The sequence below is a fragment of the Phaethon aethereus genome (genome assembly GCF_964289735.1).
Source record: "Phaethon aethereus genome assembly, chromosome: 1".
In the NCBI taxonomy this organism is placed as follows: Eukaryota; Metazoa; Chordata; class Aves; order Phaethontiformes; family Phaethontidae; genus Phaethon; species Phaethon aethereus.
In genome coordinates, this window is record NC_138575.1 from 1,789,509 (window position 1) to 1,813,988 (window position 24,480).

Genomic DNA, 24,480 nt, shown 5'->3' on the forward strand with positions numbered 1-24,480 from the left:
TGTCTCCTGCTCCCGCTTACCCCCAGCCCAAAGACTTGTCCTTGTCTCCTGGTCCCACTGGTTCCTTCTCCTAGTCCAACCCATCCCCATCTCCTGTCCCATTTGTTCCATCTTTTGGTCGCATTTTTCTGCCTCTCCTGGTTCTTGTTCCCAAACCCTCATCCCGCTGGTCCCGTCTCTTGGTCACGCTTGTCCCCAACTCCTGGTCTCATTTGTTTCCTTCTCCTGGTCCTGATGGTCTCTTGGTGCTATTTGTCCTCTCTCCTTCTACTCATTCCCATCTCCCTGTCCCACTTGGCCCCTCTCCTTGTCCCACTTGTTCCCTCCCCCTGTCCTACTTGTCCCCTCCCCTGGTCCTGCTCTCAGGGGTAGCAGAGGCAATTTTGGTGCAGACCCAGGGGGATTCAGAGCAGCCTTTTGGGGCCGGAGCCTTTCCCCATTGGGGGAAGCCCAATGCAGCCCCCCAAGCCTCATCACTAGATGCCCCAGCAAGTGCAGCCAGGAGGGTAACGTGATTTTTGTCCCGTCTGTGAGCTGAGACTGGGGAAACTCATGCCATGAAAAGGAGCTCCGTGCCTCGGATGCTGCTGGGCATCCGCATTGTGATGGTACTTGTAGTCCCATGTGGGGCAAAGGGGCTAATGCCAAAAAAAAAAAAAGGAGGGGCAAAACCAACCACTCTGGTCTCCAAATCAAACACTTTGCCCCAAAGCAATTCCCCATCTGGTGCAACCTCGGGCTCGGCGCTGGATCCGTCCCCAAACGGCTCCGTTCAGCATCATCTTGGCCATCCCCAGGCAGCGTGGCCCACCCTGCCCCTACCCGGTGCCTGGTCACGGGGCAATTTGTGGGTTTTCATTTCAATTTTGCCCCCACGCAGTGATTCCTCCTTTCACAAATGACCTGAAAGTGGAAAATCAGTGAGAAAAAGCGCTTTAAAAGAGGTTAAAAAACACCTCTGAGAAATGAAACAGTTTTCCGCCAAACTAAATATTGGAAAAACGTATTTGCAAAGGTGGTTTGGGTTTTTGGGGGGATCTGTTTAGTTATTTATCTCCCCACGCAGAACCTGGGTTGCTGCAACCCAACTGAGCTCCCCTCCGTGGCCCTCCCCACTGCAAAAATCCTTTTTTTCCCCTTTTTTTACGGCAGCTGGGTGTCGAGGGGCCTCCCCTTCCCGCGGGCAGCGACATTTCCCGGGCAATACGTCATGTTTGCTTAAGAGCAGAGTTATTGCCGGGGAGGAGGCAGGGAGCCGCGGCCCCGGGGGACTGTGGGAGGGGGGAAAAATGGGGAAAATGGGGAAAAAATCCTGCCCTTCTTTTCACCATCCTTTGGGAAGGCTCAGAAAAGCTCCTTGGTTCCTCTTGAGGCATCTCGGTGTTGCTTCCCCAACGTTTAATTAACGTGTTTTCAAAGCCCAGTTGCTGAAATGGTATTAAAATGTCTCCTTTTGCTAAAAGAAAAGGGAATGAGGAGAACTTGTGACCGACGCCGCAGCACTGGAGCAGAAGCACCTCCGGTCCCCCGCAGGGGGTGAGGCTGGGGGTTCATGAGCTGCTTTTCTGCAAAAATGTGTCATTTTAGAGAAAAACTGTGTCCAGGTGAAGCAGAAGCATGAGCAGGGGAAGGGGAGCCGTGGGAGGGGTAGGGCTGGGTCCCTGTTTTTCGGTGGTGCTGGAGCCCTCGGTGGCTTTTTTGTTGGAAAGGCTGGCGGAAGACGGTGGTAGAAGATGGTTTGCCAGCAGTGGAGATGAGATCAGCTGCTACAGTCTGGATCCAGGAGATCCCCCCAGGTCCCATCCCAAGGGATGCCCCACGCCCCATCCTGCAGGATCCTCCATGTCCTGTTCTAGGTCTCATCCCAGATGAACCCTCACGTCCCAGCCCAGCTGATCCCCCATGGTCCATTCTAAGCGATCCCTCATCTGCCACCCCGTGTGGCCCCCTCTCAGGTCCCATCTTAGATGATCTCCCAGATCCTATGCTGGGGGATCCCCCAGGTCCAATCGCTTGGAGGATCCTCCAAGCCCCCCAAAGTGCTGCCCCGTGTGCCATCCCAGGTGATCCCCTCCCAGGGCCCGTCTCAGATGCTCCCCCAGCTCTTATTCCAAGGGATCTCCCAGGACTCATCTGAGATAATCCCCCAAGTCCCACCATAGACATTCCCCCACGTCGCATCCCAGGTGACCCTCCTCCAGGTCCCCTCTTGGCGGATCCTGCGGGTCTTTCCCCAAGGGACCCCCAAGTCCTAGCCTAGATGGCCCCTCAGGACCCATCCCAGGTGCCCCTACCCCAGGTCCCATCCTGCGATCTCCACCCCCAAGTGCAGAGGACCATCCCGACCAGGTTTTGCGGTGGAAGTGGCTGGTCTTGCCCTTACCACCCCACGCCCCCACTTTTCACCCTGCATGGACCACCCCCACCAACCTCCCAAGCACCGAGACCATCTCCCACAGCCGCTCAATTAATTTAATCGTTAACCAATGCCCGACCTGAACCGCCCCGTGAGTCACGGACCGGAGGCAGCGCGCAAGGGCCGGGCCGGATCCTGCACACCCCGTCAGCTCCTTCCCCTCCGGCGGGGCGATTTGGGCCTGGAAACCTGGATTTGGGGAGCAAAACCCCCTCCCTTGGCAACGCTGAAGCAAACAGGACCCTCCCGTCCATCCGTCTGTCCATCCCGAGCGACGCTGGCAGAAACCTTCCCGCCATGCTCCCGGGCATCAAATTTTGGGAGAAACGGGCAAATGTCGCGGGTGCAAAAGCACAAATGAATTTTCTTCCCCGGGCTGGCGCCGCTGCTGGCGGGGCTGCGGGGCCGGCGTTTCTGGACGGGGTCCAGCCCCCCGCTAAAGACCTTCGTTAAGAAAAACCAGCTCAGGATAAGCGGCGTGAAAAAATACTCCGGTAATTAAACAACCGCAGAATAGAAGGAGAAAAGGTCAATCCTAAAAATACGGGGTATGGGTCCGTGCTGGAATGTGGCGTTAATGAGTAATCGTGGTTTTGGGAAGGTCTCGTTTTAGCGACTCGGGTGCAGACCGCCTGGCGTGACCCTTCCGCTGGCTTCGGTTTTGTTGGATTTGGGGCTTTTTTTTTTGCTCCTGTCCCGTCCCCGGCAGAGCTGCGGGCAGGTTGGGTGCGCGAGCAAGAGGGCAGCACGTGGTGAAGGCACCGGGTGCTGGGCCAGGGGCCGTGCCCGGGGTGGAGCGAGCGCGGGCGTGCTCAGCCCTGCCGGTTGGCGTGCGGGCACCCGCCCGGCTTTCCCATCGTCGGGAAAACAACTGGGATTGCCAAAGATCCTGGCCCCGAGGGTGGGCTGGAGGTGGGGGGTGACGTCCTCGTGGTGGCTTGAACGTCCCCGGAGCTGCGATGGCCCCCGCGAAACTGCTACGCCCCGCTCGCGCCGCCTCCCCGCTTGCTCGTTAGTGACTGAGCGTTTCTAAGACCCATTATAATTAATTCTCCTTCAAACCCCCCTGTGGAGGGAACCACCCCAGCCCGGGGCGGGACGGCTGCTGCAACGGAGCTTCACCCTCTCTGTGGGGAAACTGAGTCACGGGGGAGCATCCGGGGTGGATTACGGCCAGGAAAGGTGAATCCTGCTCCACTCGTCTTCGGGATGGGGGTTAGGGCTAAATCCAGCTGCCAACTCTCCTCTTAGCTTGGGGGAGAGAAAAGGACCCCTGATACCCTGGGGATGCAGGTAGCAGACCCCAAAAGTGATGGGGATTTGGGGTGGGGACAGCCACAACCTGGGGGGCTGCAGCTGGAGGGTGCCCAGCACCCACGAGGGGCATCTTTCCAGCTTGTAGGGAAAAACATGGGGGGGAAGAGGATGGGGTTGATGCTGGGCTTGACCCTGGCTGGAATCTCAGAATCGCAGAATCATTAAGGTTGGAAAAGACCTTCAAGATCATCAAGTCCAACCGTCAACCCAACACCCCCATGCCCATTAAACCATGTCCCCAAGTACCACGTCCACACGTTCTTTGAACATCTCCAGTGATGGTGACTCCACCACCTCCCTGGGCAGCCTGTGCCAATGCTTGACCGCTCTCTCCGTAAAGAAATTTTTCCTAATATCCAGTCTAATGCATACTGGTGATTTGGGGGGGTTGTTTTTTAGCAGGGACCCCAAAGAGAAGCCAAATGAAGCACTGGCAGCCACCAGGACGTGGGGGGGGAACATTTCTTTATTGGACTCGGCGCCGTGTTGGGGAACGTGCGGTGACCACCGGGACCTCTATGGACATGAGAGGCGCGTCTCTTGGGGAGCGGCGGGGAGGGACCTCCTGTGTCCATCTGCACCCCGAGCCCCATCCTGCCAGGTGGGATGCCCGCATCCGATGCAGATGCTGACTGGTGACGCTCTGGCTGGGATAAAAGAGGATTTTCCAGCCCAGGATGGCGGAGAGAAGGCAGTAGGGGATGGAGGGGCTGGGGGACCACCACAACCTCTGTCCCCTATGAAAAAATGAAGTAAAAATTACAAAAAGCGCTATGAAAGTCAAATTTTCACTTTTTCCAACCGCCGGCATGAGCTGCAGGGCAGGAGGGGGTCGGGATGGGGGAGAGGCAGGATTTGGGGTGGCCGTTGCAATGGCTGGGGTGGACACCTTGGTCCGGGACTTTCCATGGACGCTGGGTTGGGTGCGAAGCCGCATCCCAGAGAGTTACCTGTGAGGTGGGGTTGGAGGTGGGTGGTGGGGGGCTCACTTCTCCGTCATCATCCTCACGAACTCCTCGTAGTTGACCTGCCCGTCATTGTTGCAGTCGGCCTCCTTGATCATCTCATCCACCTCCTCGTCCGTCAACTTCTCACCCAGGTTGGTCATGACGTGCCGCAGCTCCGCCGCGCTGATGTAGCCGTTGCCGTCCTTATCGAAGACGCGGAAAGCCTCGCGGATCTCCTCCTCACTGTCCGTGTCCCTCATCTTCCTCGCCATCAGCGAGAGGAATTCAGGGAAGTCGATGGTGCCGCTGCCGTCGGCATCCACCTCCCCCACCATGTCCTGCAGCTCTGCTTCGGTGGGGTTTTGCCCCAACGAGCGCATGACGGTGCCCAGCTCCTTCGTGGTGATGCAGCCGTCTCCATCCCGGTCAAAAAGGGAAAAAGCCTCCTTGAATTCGGCGATCTGCTCCTCCGACAGCCGCTCGGCCATGGCGCTCCCCGCTCGCACGCGGCTCTGCCCCGGCACGCCGTGACGCCGCGGGGAGGCGCGGATGGGGCCTCCTCCCTCCAGCCTGCCTCTCCCCGGAGGAGGAGGAGGAGGAGGCAGGAGCTGGGGCACGCGGGAGAGCCTGAGCCACGGGGTCAGCAGGAACGGTTCAGCTGGACCCCAGCGGAGCGGGCAGGGGAGTTTCGGGGTGCTGGAGAAGGAGGGTGACCACCAGCCCCCTTGGGCCACCGTCCCGCTTGCTCCACTAGTGGCATGTTGCGGGGCCGGCTCCTAACGAACGCCCTAATTAAGGGATTTGTGCTGTGGCTTGCAGCGAGGTGGTGGTTTCGGGGAGAGGCAGGGCGCTGGCGGAAGGGGGGTGATACACGCTATTTTTGGCTGTTTTAAGACGATTTTGGTAGGGTTTGGAGTTCTGCAAAGGCCTCCAGCCCCACATGGGGGTTTGAGAGGGGTCCCCCTGGTCTCCCCAGCCCCGGGGCCACCACAGCGATGCTGGCAGGGTGCCAAACCTGCCGAGGGAGGATTCCCTCGTGCAGGTCCGGGCAGAGCCTGGCTGCCCGAAGCTGATGTGCTCCGCGCTGACGGAGACCTGAGTCAGCCGTGATGCTTCTTCTGGGCTACCCGAGAACGGCCCCGCAGCCCCCGGGGCAGCTGACGTGGTGGTGCATCAGGTGAGCGGTGCCATGAGTCCTGCCCAGGTTAGTCAGGGGTTAACCCTGGGGATGAGTGAGGGTTAACCATGTTGTAATGGCTCGCTTTCGTTTTTACTCATCTCTTACAGCAGGGAGTACAGGAGGGTTCAGAGACAAATGATGATGAGGGCTATTTCTCTGTCCAGCTGTCCATCCATCCTACTGTCCATCCCTCCATCTAGTCTCACTACCTCCCATCCATCCCTCCATCCATTTATCTGTTCATCCATCCATGCATGCATTTACCCAGCTGTGCATCCATCCACCCAGCCACCTAAGTCTCCATCCATGTGTCCATCCATACACTTAACCACATTACCAACTGTCCCATCCATCCATGCATCCACGCATCCATGCATCCATGCATTCATGCATGCATCCATCCATCCATCCCACCAACCAAACCACCCATCCATCCCACCAACCAAACCATCCATCCACCCAACCACATTATCATCCATCCATCCCTCTGTCCATCCACCCGTGCATCCAGTCACCCAATCATCCATCCTGTCAACTATCCATCCGTCTCTCCAACCATACGTCCATGCATCTGTCCATCCACCCACGCATTTACATTACCATCCCTCTACCTGTCCCTCCAACCATCCATCCCCCTTTCCTATGTGCCCATAACAGTGACCTTCACCAGGCAGGCCAAGGAGCTAATGGACCAGATGACCAGGGTCCACAGCAGAAGATAGTTTGACTTTCTACAGGAAAATGGCACCAGTTTACCCCAGTTTAACCCAGTGAGGAATCAGGGCTGTGGGATTTGGAGGGAAGGCCACAAAACAGAAGCCAATCCATGGGACAACTGAGGAACACGAGGGAAATGGGGCCTCCAGGTGGGACAAATTGTGGGAGGGGATCACCATCCTGAGGAAAAACATCATCTGGAAAAAACTCTGGGCACATAAAATGCTGCAGTTGCTGGGAGGAATCGGCCAAGCTGTGCCGGGAACCCGTCTGGCGAGAGGCGCGGCACTACTCGCCCCGCGAGCGCGTTTCGGGGAGGGGAGGTCCTGGCAGCTCTTCTTGTGCAACGAGCTGCTCCCTAATTGTCTGTCTAATTGCCCGCGCTTGCTGTTCTGCTCCGGATTTAATAAGATCAAATCAAAATTGCTGTGAAAGAGCCTTGGGCAGCCAAGCAAGGAGCCAAGAGGAGGGGGAGCTGGCTCGGACCCAGCTGGGAGAAGCAAAACCCAAGAGATAACCGGGTGTTTTCAAAGCCCGAGAGGATGAAGGTGTGTGCTCAAGCAACTGGCGGAGCTGTTTGAGCTCCAAAATGAGGGTGGGCTGAGTGGGGGGACCCCGGGTCACTTTGCTGAGGACAAAGGGGTTGCTCCACCCTGGGTATCCCTTGGTGCTGAGCGAAGCTGGAAGCTGCTGGGGGTTTTGCTTCCCCATCACCTCTCCATCGAGGGCACCCACCACCTCCTCATCACCTCCCGGTCACCAGCACCCATCGCCAGCACCCATCACCTCCCCATCGCCTCCCCATCAGCAGCACCCATCGCCTCCCCATCAGCAGCACCCATCGCCTCCCACGCTTGCAGCAGTCCTTGGGAGAACGTCAAGCCAGCCCTTGATTTGGACTGTGCTTAACTGCGCCCTCGTTAACATGACAGGATAATTAACCTAATAAAACCGCCTGCTGGCCCATAAAATCCTGCGGTTCATGGCCGAGTCCTATCTACGGCATCCGAGCTGGGCCGCGGGGTAGGAGAGGAAAGTGGCGAGGCCGCCATGGTGGGAGGCAGGAGCACGCAGCCACCGGCTGACGGGTATTTTGGCAGCCGGTTTTCCCTCGGGATGTCTCCAACCGGAGCTGGAAGGGTCGATGCTTTGATGAAGGAGGGTGCACACGGCCGGCGTTAAAGCCTCACGCGGCTTTTTCCAAGTGGCCCCTCCGCCCGGCATCGCCCCGCTCAGCCTCGGCGTCTGGCTTTGGGCGGTCTGATGCAGGTAACCGCTGGAAAAAAAAAAAAGACCCAAACCAGATGGTTAAAAGCACCCAGTTGGATCACCCCGAGCCCGCGCGGCTCGTAACGCCCGCCCAGATGTGCGCAGATGTGTGCGGCGATGTCTGGGTTTGCATTTGCAGACGAGGTGGCGGGGGAGGCTGACGAATTTGTGGAAAAAGAGAAAGTTGGAGGCGGAGAGGGAAACCGCTCCGACGGGAAACCTCCGCGGGGCCCTGTGCCCCGACGTGAGCCCAGACATGCCGAGGCCGGCCGGTCCCACGCGCGTCCGTGGGGATGTGGAGGAACCTCCGCAAAGCCCAGCATAAATTGCATCAGGGTTTAATGTGGAAAACGGGATTTTGGAGAGGCTGAGCTCGGGCACGATCCCACAAAGGCTGCGGGGGTCTCCAGGGGACTGCAGCTGCTGGGTGTAAGATTTGGGCTTTGGTGACTTGTGTTGTATTTTAGGCATCGTTTTAACGGAGGGCGAACTGCAGGGTCTGCAGGGCAGCTCCTAAAGTCGGGTTTTTCTAGCCCAAGCGAAGGGACCCCGGTCCCACTTTTGGGCCTGCCAAACGTCCCTGCGGCGGAGGAGGGAAGCTGGGATGGGGCTGCTGGGGAGATGCTCAGGAAAGGGATGTGCCCCGCTCTGAGCCCGACCCTGGGAAGGTCTCTCCTGTAAAGCAGGGTGCTGGTGGGTCTGCTCCGCACGTAGCACCCGAGCTGGGTGGATCCCCACAGGTAAATACGGGGCTGGGTCACTGCTTACCCAAGGCGGAGGTGCCCACGTGTCCACCGGGCACGGACGCCTTCCCCTTCACTGGCCACGACGGGGACGTTGCTACGGCCGGGGTGGCTGAGGATGGCTCAGCGGGGCTCGGGGACCCCCCTCTGCCCTTGGGTCGCTGTGTCCCAGGGTCCCCCCTACATGGGATGGGGGTCTTGGCTCAGCGGTTTAGCAGCACAGGCGAGGAGAGGGCTGGCCAAGACCCGATGGCGTTCAGCGCCGGAGGAAACCAGGGAAGCCCGGCTTGTTTAGTCTAGCAAAGCCAGGGTGGAGGAGGCGGAGGGCTGCGGTCTGCACATTCCTCCCGGAGGGACGGAGCAGGGATAGGAACCACTGGGAGTCGGGGAGGGGGATTTACTTTTAAAGGGAAATTAAGTTTTTGGCTAATTTGCTGTCTGGCGGCCACAGGACGACGAGACGAAGGTTCAGCCCCAGCCTGACGTGCGGGAGGATAAGCAGGCTCTCGGCAGGATTTCCTCTCTGCTGAGGACAAGCTCACTAATCCTACTTTTTTTTTTTTAAATCTTTTTTTTGGCAAAAGGAGGTTTTTTTCCCCCCCGTTTCCCCCTGCATGGGAAGGGCTGAATCCCCTCCAGATCAAAATGCAGCTTCACAGGTCAAAGCTCAGCTGTAAACCCAGTCCCTGCAAACTGAGCTCTGCCTTCCCTCCCGAGCAGGGCCCCGAGGGCGCAGAGGGGGATCCCGAGGGCACGGGCCTGGAGCCGGGCTCGCAGGGAGCTGCGGCCATGCCCAGACACCACCCTAGATGGTCAGGCTGCAGCGTTTTGGGAGGGCTGCGAGCTTTTCGTCACGCTGCTGATCACCGGGTGCTCCCCACTGCCCTGGCAGAGGGGATTCTGCTCAGTGGGGTCCCCCTTCCGCTCAAGGCTGCTTCAGAAAGTTCGTTTTCTAAGTATTTGCTAAACCAGGACCCTTTCAGTTCTGCAGGGTGGTTTCTGTTCTGTAGGAAGGAGGTTTCAGTGCCCCAGGAGGGCAGGGATTATTGCCACTGCTCCCTTTTCCCCCAGAAACGGAGGAGAGTGATGCAAGTGCCGGCGTGAGTCACGCAGCTGCGCCCTGTTCTGCAGCGACCGCCCGTCGCACTTGAAGGGCAGAGGCTGCCGGGCCCCACGCCGCACACTGAGCTGTAAAACACCAGCTCGTCTCCTGCCCAGCCGCGGCGGCACAAAGAGGAACTGTGACAAGAGAAGAGGGTTTTGAATAAAGCCACGGCTTCCTTCTGCGAGCTCCAGCCCTACGTGCCTGGAGCATGCAGGTACGCGCTTATCTGCTGCCGTCTGGCAGCACCCACTGCATGAGCACATCCCTCCCGGGCAGTAACTCAGACGACGCGGCAAGAGGCTGTCAGGAATTTAATTGTACTTGGCACTTGAAACTGTACAATACATTTACAGAGAACCACAGGTTTGTGTCTATGTACATCCTCTTCCCATTTCCAACATTACTGGCCAAACACGTGACAGGCCATAACCCTTTACATGTGAGTTACGGCTCCTCAAGCACGGATTTCAGGTAACGCTCGAGGCTGGGTATCATGGGATTGCTGTCCTCGCCCTGTAACCACCAGCTGAATTACAGGAACAACCCGTTGTCTTTGCTCAAAGCTGTCACCGCTTTGTTTCCTACAACGCTTTGCAGTGCAGTTACCGAGCTGGCATCTTTCACACGAATCTTTGGACCTCTAGAACATGGCAGTGTCGCCATTATGAGTATATACAACCACTACCTCTTCTCTCCTCACGCTTCATCAGCTTCAAATGCTTCCTCTTCTCTACCTTTCTACCACATGCAATAACCCCTTGGTTGCCTCCAGTCCTGCCTCCCTGCAGAGGGCATTTCATTTCCAAAAGGCAACGATGACAAGAAAAATCTACCTTCACTCCCCGCTATTCCCCTCTAGCTGCTGCTCCTCTTCCCTCCCCAAACCCTTTAAAACGTGCCTAAAACCTTCCTAAAACCCATTAGCGATGCAGTTCTCTTTCAGTAGTCCGGAGCGCACACAAGCCGTTTACGTCGCTCATCGTAACAGGGTACGTTCAGCGTCTCCTCCCAGTCACCGGCTTGTAACGCTACAGCTTGCCTGCGCTCTGCAGAACTGTGGAGCGACATGAGAAACAGTATGTACATGCATACCTCAGAGCAAGAAGGATCAAGTACTTGAAAGGAAATGCCAAGTCTGAACAACAACAAAATACAAAAGTAAAAAAAAAAAAGAAAGAAAAACAAAGAAATCCCCAAACCCCCCAAACAAACTTGAAACAAAACAACTAATAAAAAAAAAATTAAATATCTGGCAGGTTACAAGAGTGAAAATGAGGAATGTACAAAGGACACACTAAGATGAAAGATTCCAGTAGGTAAATTGAGAACCTGTTGAACCTGGGATCTGTTTTTCGTTTTGGTGGTTTTTTTTTTTTTTGAACATGAAAAGTTGTATGGATTATGATAATCATACACTGCAAAACATGCGCTGCACCAGACAAGAAGAAAATGTGAATTCAGGTTTTGAGTCTACTTTAAAAGGACTCGTGCAGCGTTGATCCAAACTCCCTGCAAAGGGAGGTGCTGCCAGGCTCGCAGTGGCGGCCCAAACTTCCGCTTTAGGTTTACTGTTTTCCAGCCTCAAACACCGTGCGTGGAACTCTTTCAGAGATCAAAGTGTGTTCTTCAAATCTGCCATGAGCGGTCAAAGGCACGAGGGCTTCCGAATCACTCACTCAACAGCATTAAAACCAGATTCAAAGTGGCTACGTTTGTAAAAACAGACTCCAGTTCAACAGTGTTAACTGTATACCAGTAGCTGCCATTACAACATAAAAAAACCAACAAAAAATTCTTTTCAGTAGAGTGAATCCAATCATGCTCACATTACAAGAAAAATGTACACGTTATTTATAAATAAACAGTCTTCCACCAGGATGTTGCTGGGCTCCTCTTTACACTAGCGTTTCTTTCCGCTTGCCACTTAGCTGCTTCTCCCTTGTTTTTCTGTGCCCAGACGATGTTCTGTGTGTTTTCACGCCCTGGGCTTCCTCCGAGTCCAGGATGGAGCCACACTCGGATGTGCTTTCGTCTAGCTCCATCTCAGTTATGCCAGACATGGCAGACTGCCTCTTCTGGGCTTTGATGTTGGGCGCAGAGGGGTTGTTCTCCTCCGACTCTTCGCTCAGCTCCGGCAGCTCCTTCAGCTCTGCTGCGGCAGCAGTCCGCTGGAAGGGAGCGATGGCGGTTCGGATGCAATTAACCCATTGCTGCTTGTGGAAGACATCATTGGCCTGCAGCGTGTGGGACTGGCCTGGGGAGGGATCTTGGAAACGAACTCGGAAGATATTTTTAGCTGAAGATAAACATAGGAAAAAGCAGATCAGTTCCTAGCTCAATATTTAGATATTCCATTGCTAGACAAGTGACCTGGACTGCCCTGCTCTATTTCAGGGAAAGTGTTCAAAACCCCACAAAAAAAAAAAACCAAACCCAACCGAGCACAGACATGTTGAAATAAATGTTTTTAATCTGAGCACCCGCTGTGAAGCACCATAAGTAAGTTCACGGCCACCAAATATAAAGCTGCAAAGCCCAGCAGCAACAGTCTAAAGGTAGACATTAACACGTATCACGTGTCTGCTATCCTAAAGGAACCTCAGTGCATGGGGATCTATGCCCTGGTGTACTCTCTCCTCACCAACCAAATCCCACGCAGATGAGCTGGTTTGGTCCATACCTTTATCGGAATTGCCAAAAGCTCCTCGGAAGGATCCTCCCATTTTCACATCACCATCCTGCAGGTCTTCGAGGAGCAGCTCCTGGACGGGGATCGGCTGCCTGTACACTTGGTAGGCCTGACGCTCATTGCGAGTGACCGGCCGGGTCAAAACCAGGATGTCTTGGAAGAGGAAGACGTAGAGCTTCTGAAAGGGAAAACATATTGGAACATGAGCGAAGCGTTGTACTCTGTATTCAAAGTGGTTACACATCCTCTGGGAACCAAGGCCACGTTATCTGAAGTTTCACCCATGTTAACTTTCTGACAGTTTCCTGCTACAGCAACATAGGGCCCTGGCAGTGGTGGCACAGACTTCACATATATCAACAGGTTTATTGTTTTAATGACCCTTAGAAAGTGAATTATGATTTACAGATGGCAAGAATAGGATGATTAGAAGCAGTATCTTTTCTGACAATACAAAATGCTTCATGTATACAGAAGTGTAATGGCCAAATTAAACAAACAAAAAAAAACCAAACCCAAAAACCCAACCAATCAAAAGAATAAAGAAAAAGGTTTAGTTTAAAAGATTTAATGTTTAAAACAGGGTTACCCCTGCAAGCCAGAACAAAAGGCAGCAAACCCTTGAGTACAGCAGGGTCCTTCAGCACTGCTGCAGTGGGAGATAAACTCCTGGCAGTTCATTGCAAAGCCAAACAGGCTTTTGCAGGAACACTTTTGTTTGGAAGAGCTGTGCGCCAGCGCTCATAATGGGGAATGTCAGAGCACCTGAAAGTAAACAGCCAGCAGGAAATCCCTTTTGATGGAGTGCTTGGGCACAGAGCACACTTTCTATGGTAATTTGGTGCTAATTATTCTCCAGCTTCTGAAGGCCAATTGTTAAGCTGTCAGCAGGAAACTTTCCCTTACACCCTGAAATGCAGACTGCCATCAGGTGCTTTCTCTTCTGTTTTTTAAATTGAGTTAATTGTCTAAACTAACCCAAAGGATGCAAGGGCTCCTGGTCCTGCTATAACAGACAAACAGTTTTAACTACCTCTGAGGGAAGGTTTTCAAACTTGAGAATTAATTACCATGAACACGAGGGACTTACATGTCCATTTTTATTCTTCAGCTCGCCATGGCACAGTAAAGCTTTGCTGCCTTCAATCCTTGGGTCCTTCTGCTTCTCATCCAGGTACTCCAGCTTGTCAATGTAATATTGGCACTCTGACTCCCCCTTCTTCAGGTTGATGTCAGAGAGGACTCCTTGGATTATAGTTATCTATAAACCAAAACATTTACAAATTATTAAATCTATGTGGACTGATCCCTCATCTGCTTTCATGAGGGGTTAGTCACAGATTTGTGTCCACCAAGAAAACCACCCCATGAAATTGCTGAGAGTTTAAGAAAACTTCCTGAAACTCCAGAATGACATGCTTATGTCAGAACAACAATCACAAAGTCACTATTACTTACTGCTTCTTCCAGAATCTGGATATCTGGATGGTCTTTGGGAGTGTGCCTCAGGATCTCTTTTAGGAGCAGAGGGTATTTGACCAGCCTACTTCGAGGAATATCCAAGAAGCTCCAAAGGTCTAGCTTGCGGCTGAAAGGAGACTCAAGGCAGCGCTGAAGGAAGTCCTGCACTCTCCGGTCCTGCTTCTTCTGATCCAGAAGTGCTTTGGCTGCCAGCTGATTGCTACAGTAACCTTTGTAGGCATGGAGTCGTGGTAACTGCAGGAGAAGAGAACGATATTCCAGAGTCAAATTCCAGGTATGAAAAGCAAATCATATTAACATGTCAAACTCAGGGAGTTCTACTTCCCTTCCTGCAATACTTTGCCCAATAAAAAAAAGCTAACAGACTACCTTGTATATGTTGCTAGTCTTTTGTGAGGAGAACAAGGGCATCCTGCATGCAATGCCTTTGAAGTTCAGATGTTTGAGATTAACAGTGATAACACTATTGAAATCACATCAGTGGCAAACAGTCCAGAAGATATAGACATTTCAAACATAAATCAGCAAGTAATTGCAGTCACACTAGTGTAAGTCTCTAGGGTGAAATCATGGCCCATTACGGCTGACAGACTCCCATTGTTTCCAGTGTAGCCAGGATTTCCGTTTCAATCTTTTGCTCAAGGCCACAAAAGCCCACAGCTTTTCGGCTTCTAGCTTTAAACGTTCTTTAAGCACATTTTTAGCCTGCTGTCTCTAAGTTATGTACTCACCCACTTCACAAGAATGGGCCCAATCTGCTCCACTGTTCCATCTGGTTTTGTTGCTTCTCCTAAACTTGCCAATAAATCTAGAATTAAAACGCAAGAATAGAAATTGCATCAACTCCCCAGTAAGCTGTTCTAATGTGAGAAAGCATAGAGTTTAACTCTTAGTCAGCAGATTATGTGAAAATGATCCTGTTGCTCTTACCTTCATGCAGAGGAATATAAGAATCCAAGTCCCCGAATATGTGGGTGAGCTCCTCCTCAGACATGATAGAGAGTTTCAGCATGGGATCATGATAGGCCTGTCAAAGAACGTCAGTATTAAAATATATTCAAATCTCCCAAGCCCAAAAGTTGACAATTTAAATATGAGGGGATATATCACGTGCAGGACAGATACGAAGTAAAGCCAAGAGAAAGAGTAACATCGACTTTGGAAAAAGATTCACCTCTGTATGAAGGTATCAAGGCCTTCAAATGAAAAGGACTTTCCTGTCTGAACTGTCCTTATGTGGGAGCGGGACTCCCCAACTAGCTCTGCAGGACTGCGAAGCACAACTTTTTTTGGCTGGGTTTGTTGCAATCAAACCGGTACTGTGGGACTGTTTGTGTCAACTTTCCAGGCCAGCTTTCAAACCGGGGATTCTGGGCCTGACAAAGCTGGTATGTAATGTTTGCAGATGCAAAGAAACTTCATTATTATCTGTAATGCGATCACTGACTGCAGTAAAAAACACACTCACCTTTCTGGCAAGCTTCAGGTCTTCGATTAGGTCCTGCTCTCCCCTGGACATTTCGTATATTGCCTGTGAGGAAGGGGATGAAACATCGAGAGTCATTTTTAATCCCAGTCTTCCTCTGAAAGAGCCTTTCAGCTCACATAATGTACATCCTGTCTCTGCAGCTTGAATAGGCAGTTTTGCCATCTGAATCACTGTATGCCACCTGGGCACGACAACCTCCAGTAAATCTGCCGGCTTTCCCAGCTCTGAGAAAGCAACATTACTTACAACTGTGTGAAAGCTCTGATGCTCACGCACAAGCCAAATTAAATATTAGCGCCTTTTAAATCACTGCTTTTACACAGGCAAGTACGAAAAAAACAAAACCCAGAAAACCACAGAGGTCAAATCCCAGGCGTCTTTAGTCAGCTTCTGTGTTGTCACTAGCAGATTTGTCTAAGAACTACAGGAAAAAGACAAGCCAAGGCCTTGCCATTTGGCTTTCAACCAATTGTCAAGAGCTTTAGAAGAAAGACAGCTGGCTTTACAAGGAACCTGACTTTGGGTCTGCTGCAAAGCAACCAGCATGGCTGGGTCTCGAATTTCAGGAATGCTGGGAAGAGTTTGGCATCTCTGAAGGGTCAAACTGGGGAGATGAACTTCCTAGTGACTCAAGAGAGAGAAGCCTACCTTTTCCCATGCCTAATGCAGAAATAAATCTAGTGGTTCAGAAATGAAGGTGCACAGGAAGAAAAAGTCACCCACAGATGCTCATTACTCCCTTCCCCGCCAAGGAAACGGCACAAGCCAAGGCCTTGGCTGTCTTTCTCAATCCTGCTGTTTAAGAGACAACCTACCTCCTGGCGCTTAATTTCTTTGGTGCTCAGGGACTCTTTCATGTTGACATCTAACATCTCAGACCAAAGTACACTGTTTCTTCTTTTAGGAGGAGTAGGAGCAGCAGATCTGCTACATGACTTCTGGGCACAGCCAGGAGACTTGCTGTCACTGCGAAGGGCAAATGACTATAGGGATTTAAAAAAAAAAAAAAAAATTAAAAAGATATATGTAGACCCAACGTTTCAGAAGTATTATAGTATTATCCATACCCCTCCCAATCCTTCGTCCTCCTCTGTTGTACAGGGCAGGAAAACACACCCAGACACTTTTCCTCAGAAAAAGGAACACTTTAATCAAGCTGCTGAGAAAGCCCTGAGAGCCCAGAGATTAGCAAGCTTTTCCACATGCCTCTCCCCGCACGGATCCAGCGGCAGCACTTGGGAGGAGGATGGGCAGGTAAAGCTTGGGTCTATTTCCAAGGTATGAGGAAGTAAACAAACCAGGATCATAATTCTACCTATAACGGGCCTAATCAGGAGCCACTTGAACTTTGCTCTCGTGATTCACAATGTTACTCAAACCCAGACACAGAAGTGCTCTTATCTGCATGTGTAGGGTATAGTGTTCCTTAGACAACACTTCTCTAACATTATCGAAAGATCACTGAACAGCAGGGTCAGTTTGCATTTAAGCACACGCTCCAATACACATATCTCAAGTACTGGAACAGTTTATCAACTAATTCTCCCTGAATCACTTTTTTTTTTTTTTTTCCTCAATTTAACTGCTTAAACCCTCAATAACATCGTTCTCTACCAAGCTACCTCTGAACTCTTCTTTACCCACAAGTCCCAAGCAAGCTTTCTGTCCTTGCATAAATCATATAGGAGATTTTCAAGAGATGCCTTGAAATCCCAGTACCTGTTTTACACCCATACAGCCAGTACCTTCCCCGTGTCTCTACACTTCTAGGACTAGAAGGGTCTGCTTTTTACCTGTATTGTCTGCCCAAAGCGCCGAACCGCACCATTTCTTACAGGAGAGATCAAGTTCGCCAGGGATGTGACCCGTGCTAAAGGCCGAACCCGCTTATTGCTTGGCTCCTGTAAATAAAGCAGAGAACAAATTGTACTGGCTGTGACTCCCATTTAATTTCTCAAGCTGCCCGGGTAGGTTTAAAAAGCATGAACCCACTCAAGGAGTGGGAAACACAGCAAAGAGAGTGTTTTGAAGTAGGCATTTATCTTAAAAGGAAAGCAGAAGCTGTAAATATTTGTCTGAACTTTAAGGCTGCAATTAAACTGCAGAGACTTTGCCTGGTGTAAAAGAGGCAAGATAACATACACATCAGTCAGAATTCAAAATAGGGCTCGACCAGGGACTGTTATGGTTTGAACATAAATAGACTGAAGCATTCTCTTCTGCAAGGCAAGTGACTGTCATCTAAAGATGGAGCTGTGATCTGCTTCTCCATTTTATCATGTTTTCCTTTGTAGAAAGAATGTGTTTTTCCATTTTAATTTTATTTTGGAGAGAAAAGTAGCAGTTGGAGCCCAGGACAGCCTCAGCAGCTATTCTAACAAATAGCAAATGACCACATGCTGAACATTCCTGTGAGGGACACACACACACGAAGCGGATAAAGTTTAAAACCCTCAGTTTACAAAACTTCCCCCCCCTTCTGCTCCCCTCCATCCCCCACAAGTCATCATATTTTTCTTGTATGTTGTTTAGATTTGAAAGATAGAGCTTCTGCTTTTCTACACCACTAATCCCTGCCGGGAGCGTAGAGCATTTTCAATTCTGTCCTGACCGAAATGCTGCCAAAAAAGAGGAAACGCCCCATGGAACCTCCTGCTGCTTAAGCTCAGATCAGTTTTTAAAATCATGCTGGCAACCCTACATCTTTCACATCAAGAATATCGTGTTGCAAGGACTGTACAGGAAAGGTGCACACAACAGGAAGCCAGGAAGAGATGGCCTCGGAGCTTAAGGCTAAGAGAAAGGCTAGATGAGGTGCTCTGGTGCTCTTAAACATCTGGCAGATGGCTGGACGTGACTCATCATCACAAGGAAGCTTCTTAGCATGAAGTTCAGATGAGCTGATGGAGGCAGCCTCTTTTCTGAGTTCATCTCAGTAGAAATGTTACCAAAGCTTTATTAGGCATTTTTGGTTAATCGCAGTTGAATCTCTCCTCTTATGTTTCAAAAGGCTACAAGGCAAAGTCTGAGAAGACTGCTTAGGACAAGCTCTGCTCTTTCCAGTCTGAGATTGCAAGATGAAGTGCCCAAACTCTTTGCTTCTGTGTAGCAACAGAAGTGACAAATACTGAAAACAAAAAAGGGGACTAGGAACACACAGAGCTGGATTCCAGTTAGGAGACTGAGGAAGCATAAAAGCTACGTGTGCAAGATCTGATTTCAGCAACATGACCCGAGGAGTGGCCCGTCTGTCTGCCTACGCACAGTGTTAAGCAACAGAAGAGGTTAGCTCACACTGAATTAAGCCTTCAAAGTTGCAGGGGGGAAAACATGAAAAGGAACAATTTATGAGTGATGCAGAACAGAAAGACCTCTTGGCACAGCACAAAGCGTCTTCAAAGCTGTGCTCGAAATGTTTGGGTAATCTCAGAACTGTGAGGGTACTAGAGAAATGGGGAAAAGCTGTAAGAAAGCGCCCTCAACCCCAGGACCCTGACCCTCAGCTGTGTTTAGGTACACCACAAGGAACACTGCAGTCACTTTGCCCTTTGCCAACCATGAGCTACTGCACTCAAGATAGAGTCAGTCAGGACAAGGATTATGCAGAAGGCTGGAAAGTTAGTCTGGGCTCAAAAGAAGACAAGGAAACCTGAAATAATCACAGACGTTTCTGAGTGGAGGAAAAGGACAGATAATTTACTTCTTGAAAACCATGTATCAGTGTACTAGAATAAAGGAACGTAAGCCAAGAGAAGCTTAAGAAACTGCAGGAACGTAAGCATAAAATACACAGACATAAGCCACATACAGCTTTGTCAAGGCCAGCAATATAAATAGCATGGAAAAGAAAAAGATGACACTGAATATTAATAGCAAGAAACCTCAGTACTTTAGGACGCTTGAGCAATCACTGTTAAAGGGTCAACTCTGCAGCCTTTACAGACATGAGACACAATGACACGCTATCTGTGCGGAGGGACATGTGCGAATGCCTTCCCAGCACATCTGTGCTAGGCTGAAGCGACATGTGCATATGCACAAGGTCTGGCAGAAGGCATTCCTGCTCTCGGTGCAGGACAGGCGGTACAAAGGGGCTCCCTGGGATTATAAATTGCCACTTTTCCGAACAGTTGACATATCGTGAGACATGCAAAGACAGGCTGGAAGTGAAAAGCACTGGTCTCTTGGACGAGAGGGAGCATGGCTCCCGAGGAGCCCTGCTCTGCTCTGAGGAGGGAGGAATTTCGCACAGATCGGCATGACCAGAGCGTTGTCTGTACATGCAATGTGCTCCCCTGGGGTGTTTGGCCAACAGAAAAACTTCTGTATGCTATAAATTCAGTTTAGCAAAAGGCCATTTCCTCTTCCTTAAAGAGAAACAAATCCCACTTTCTGTCCTGTGAGTACTCTCAGACATGAATGGCTTGACTGCCAAAAAAAAATCATCTGTTTCTTCTCCTTCCAGCAATATCATTTGATCCAAGCTGGGGGGGGGGGGGGGAAATCCCTCTCCTTAGAAACTTCACCTTGTCCGAGATCTGCATTTCAGCTTGCGGTTATGTACTCGACTTACAGTCAAACTCAGTCACGGTGTAAACTGAGACTCAGTGCAGTTCATACTATGGATAACTTTGGCTCAGTATTTTTTCAGTTCTGTACTTGGAAACAACGATTAGTCCGTCTCCATGCTGTAATACTTACAGAAGCCCAGATTAGAATGAAGTCTACAAAGTTCCTGTAACAAGCTAGTGGTGTTAAGCACTACAGCACCCACAGATAATTAAAACCCCAGTGAGTTCAACAGCACTTCTGCTTCCATTCAGATTTTTTTTCTTTCCCCCAGGGGACTCTTTATTAAAACCGAATATAAATATATCATAAACATACACACAAAAGCTAAATCTGTGCCTCAGTGCCTCAGCTGGCAGGCAAGACTTCACACTAGTGGAATTTGTTCAAGTGCTTCTACATGCGGGTTAACTCTTTACATTGTGAAAAGACTGCACCTTGCTGCTCGAAAGAAAACCAAGCTCTACTTTTGAGCAACAAACATTTTCCTCTAGCAGCATGCACATCTCCAACCTTTCCTCCCATACTAGGTAATAATTAGTGGTTTTTACAAGGATCACTTACTAGAGTGCAATGTCCTACGTGCCAGTCCCATACCACTGCGTACAAACACCATGACAAATCCAAAAACCACGCGCAGCAAAACTTTTCCTATTAAGCCAAATAAGCGAAAAGGGATTTCAGTCACCAGCTGGAATAACTCCTGCCAGAAATCATCACCACCTGACTATCTTATTTTAAGATTCACGTGCAAAGGAGCTTGCTGAATCTCAAGCTCTGCTCTGAAAATGGCTGTCTGCACTCAAACCGAACAACCAGCCTCTGGCTTGACACGTCAGTACGGAGATTACAACCCTCGCCTTTCTCAAGTTCAACAAGCTGTTCGTGACCAAGGGAGAAATCTGGCCTTATGCTCCACTGATAACTTCAGGGGCTCTTGATAGCAACTCAGCAGCTGGCACCGATAGGAGTGTTGGCTTAGAAGTCATTACTCAAGCCCAGACCCAGCATACAAGGCTATACCCTACAGAAAATACACTTTTGAAGAATTAGAGACGATTTGCTCTCCTTTAAGAGATCTGGTTTGTGTTATTTCTTTCCCAACATCTGGTTTGCCTTTTGCACAATGAGATTGCCCAAGTTTCGCTGTTTTAAAGCCAGGATTTTAAGAGGCTGGCGACTCAGACTGGAGCCCTCAAACCCCAAAGCTGTCTGGAGCTGCCTTTTTTTTCTTTTCCACCTCATCTCACCGCTAATCTCGGCAATAAAACCCTGCCCAGGGCTGCGGTCCCTACCTGGCTGCTGAACTTTTGCCTTCTGTCGCAGCAGGAGGCATGCGAGCATCTACCAGGAACGCAATTATTCTCATCTACATAACAACAGACGATAAAAATAACAATACTTCAAAGAAAAAAAACACTCAAGCCCCCAACCAACCCCCTTCCCCCTTTTTTTAGGGGGGGAAGGGGGATGTTATGCAGCGAACAAACACCCTAATTAGGAAAAATTCTGTCAATGGAAAGAGCGCACAGAACAGGCGGTTTTTTACTGAAAATCCCGCTGGGAGGAGCGGGGTCAGGTGAGGCGCCGAGCTCGGTTTCGGCTCCCTGGTCTCACTCCTCCAGGGACTATGAACTTGGCATTTGAAAAAAAAAAATATATATATATAAATACTTTTTTTTTTTTTTTCAAATCGCTGCCTACACCTCACTCCGGCGCCGGCTCTCGGCCGGCGGCGCACCCGGCTCGTCGCCTCCTCTCAGGCGTTGAGAGCGGGAAGGTGCGTGGGGGCTCCCAAACCCACGCGCTTCCCCCTCAAAATTCCCCCCTCCATCCTTCCCTTATTCTTCCCCTCTCCGCCGCCGCTTCTCCTCACCTCCTGCTCCCTGAAGGACTGGTTCTGCGCGTCGATCACCCGGATAGTCCTTTTGATGGGCAGCAGCCCCCCGAGCTCGTCGTGCGCCACCATGGCCGCCCGCCGCGGCCTCCCCCGCCCGCCGCTGCCTCAGCCCGCGCTCATCCCCGCTCTGCGCCCGCCGCCGCGCCGCTCCCCGACCTCACCGGCGGGGGCGGGGCTTACCGTCACGGCCCCGCCCCACCCACCCGAAGCCACGCCCATTGGCTGCTAGCCCCGCCCCAGCGACACGGTGCCTGGGGGCGACGACCCTCTGGACCCCTTTCCCAGCCCTTATTTCCTCCTAAACTCCCCCAAAATGGGACCTCCGAGAGGCTCTGCTTCAAGACAAGGTGATGCAGGCACCCACTGAGGGTCAAGGGGAGTGTTCTACCACACCCCACACCGGAAAGCAGTTTGAAAAGCGTGGGGCTTTCATTATGTGTGCTGAAAGAGACAAAACCAAATGTGTGTTTTAGCTTTTGGCTTTTTTTCCCCCCTCCTTTTCATCACTGGCACTTGCAGAGCTGGGGCCCGCCACCGCCTATGGCTGTCTCACAAGCGTGGCGGTGGGACATGCTCCTCCCGAGGGCGGCTATCATTGCCACCGCTGGAACATAAATCATTTGCCCTGTGAGGTTTTTGTTTGGTTTTTTTTGTTTTTGTTTTTTTTTTTACCAGCCTCAGCCCTCCTTGCTCAAAAAAAAATTCTTGTCTAGACCTGTGCTTTTAAGTCTGCTCTCAGCTTTAAAGGTTGCGCTGGCACTGCTCTGTTAGCCAGGGGCTGGGCTGTGCCTCTCCCCCTCAAACAGGGGAGCCTGTCCCAGCAGGCCTGGCCATAGATGCAAAGGGTTTGTATTTTCTGTTTGTTTGTTCAAGTCATATTATTCCTGGCACTGCTACAAATCTCCAAAATAAAAGGTCTCTTGTGCTGGTAAAAATAAACTGAGTTTATTTGGTAATAGGAGGGCAGCTGCATTGCTGCCTACCTATGCTAACCAACCTTTATCTCAGTGGACATAGATTTGCGGTGGCCAGGAACACTGCAGGGTCCCCGCCAAGCTGGTCTGTAGCTCCCATGTGGCTGGCTGGGGGCCTGGCAGAGGGTTTGCAATGGCATCTTTCAGAGAAACAGGCAGGAGGAGAGTCCTCCTGTCCCCTCCCCTGGCTTTTTGGGTCGTGTTTTCCCCCCTTCCCTCCCCCCCTTCTTTTTTTTTTTAAATTTTGTTTGCTTCTCTCCCATGAAGAGCTACTCTCAGCAAATCTGTGCCCATTTAAGCTTTGCGATGCGAGACCAGGACATTTAGGATCGTCCACCGCAGGATTCTCAGAAACTCAGGATACAGCAAGTTTCCGTACCCTTCTTGAAAGGACAGACTGTGACTGTCAGATATGGGTAATCCTTTTTTGGATTACTGAAGTCAACCATTTTTAAGACAACAAAAGACCAAAGGGACGATGACTCTGGCAAGGAGCAGGCAAACTCTCCATTGATTTTGATCATTTTTTTGGGGAGTATCAAACAGGCCCATTTCTTCTGCAGTCAAAGGTTTGTTAAACTTGGTCTAAAGATTCAGGAACACTTCTTCACCCTGAGAGTGTACCTCCCTTCAGTGAGATGTAGACAGGCCGTGCAGAGTCACCTAAAAATAGGGGATGAACAACCAGGAGCTGAGAGGGAAGGTGTGAAACAGAGTCAGGCACACAAAGGTGGCACTTAAACGCTTCTTGTTAGGACTAGAACATGATGTCCTGCGTCTTGAAGCACTTCATGCCATATGAATGTTTTCTGTGATGTAAGTGTTAAGTAGTCCTTCTCCTTCCCTAGCCCTCGGGGAAGGGACCTGCTGCCGTGCACCAGGGAAGCACGTGATTCACTGACTGGGAGATCCCTGACTTTCTGCGTGACACCTTGTGAGGCTAACTAATTTGTGGTGATGCACGGTCCAGCTGATGCAGCCTGCTGATGTCATGTTGTGGAAACTTAAAGCTCTGGCCTGATGCAACAGGGCTCCCTGTGTGCCTCCTGGTGCGGCACGTGCAAAGGGTTACCTGCCCTGGACAACTGCCCTTTGTTCAAAGCAAGGGCTGGGTAAGGCCTTATAGCAACAAAAAAACCCCTCTAAAGATAAGCAGTTCCCAGCTGCCCCTGTAGCAGATGGGATGATTTCTGTATGCCAGCTCCATCTGTATAGATCATCAAGCACCATTTTGAGGCAAAATCCATCCTGAGCGGTGGAGATGCGCACCATGCAGTGGGTAATCACTGACCAACATACAATGCAGAGCACACAGGGAAGGCAATAAATCTGGAGAAGCCTGAAGATAGCAAGGATGGTCTTGCACAGGTAAAATAACCACTCCCCAGGCCCCCGGCGGCCCCTCTACAGCAATATAATCAGCATGGCCCTAGAGCAACTCAGAGCGCACTACGATACCTGCACATTGCTTACCTGCCTCTGCTCTACTTACAACACATGCAAGCGGCAGTGTGAATATGACCTTTAAGTTAGTAAAGTTCATTGTAGCGCAAACCACACTCAACAAGGCTGTGGCACTTGGGAAACCTCTGATGAAAGCCAAAACAAATGGAAAAAGAAAGGACAATTGTTCCTCGTGCAGCAGAAGCAACGAAGATGGACTTAAGGATTTGCACCCTATGC

General features: G+C 51.1%; 2 protein-coding genes across 2 annotated transcripts; both read right to left on the reverse strand.

Moving 5' to 3' along the window:
* Nucleotides 1–4,718: 4,718 nt before the first annotated feature.
* Nucleotides 4,719–5,277, reverse strand: LOC309411427 (calmodulin, striated muscle; the record flags this gene model as incomplete). Its single annotated transcript, XM_082008057.1, has 1 exon — nucleotides 4,719–5,277. Exon 1 carries the CDS (start codon nucleotides 5,166–5,168, stop codon nucleotides 4,719–4,721), a length of 450 nt encoding a protein of 149 aa, XP_081864183.1. The 5' UTR covers nucleotides 5,169–5,277.
* Nucleotides 5,278–11,589: 6,312 nt separating this feature from the next.
* NET1 (neuroepithelial cell transforming 1) lies at nucleotides 11,590–22,821 on the reverse strand (the record flags this gene model as incomplete). Its single annotated transcript, XM_082011154.1, has 10 exons — nucleotides 21,800–22,821; nucleotides 17,148–17,255; nucleotides 16,170–16,337; nucleotides 15,334–15,396; nucleotides 14,796–14,892; nucleotides 14,597–14,673; nucleotides 13,842–14,099; nucleotides 13,474–13,644; nucleotides 12,375–12,561; nucleotides 11,590–11,990 (listed from the first exon to the last, which is right to left on the reverse strand). The coding sequence occupies exons 1-10, from the start codon at nucleotides 21,890–21,892 to the stop codon at nucleotides 11,590–11,592; spliced, it is 1,623 nt and encodes a 540-aa protein (XP_081867280.1). The 5' UTR covers nucleotides 21,893–22,821.
* Nucleotides 22,822–24,480: the final 1,659 nt, after the last annotated feature.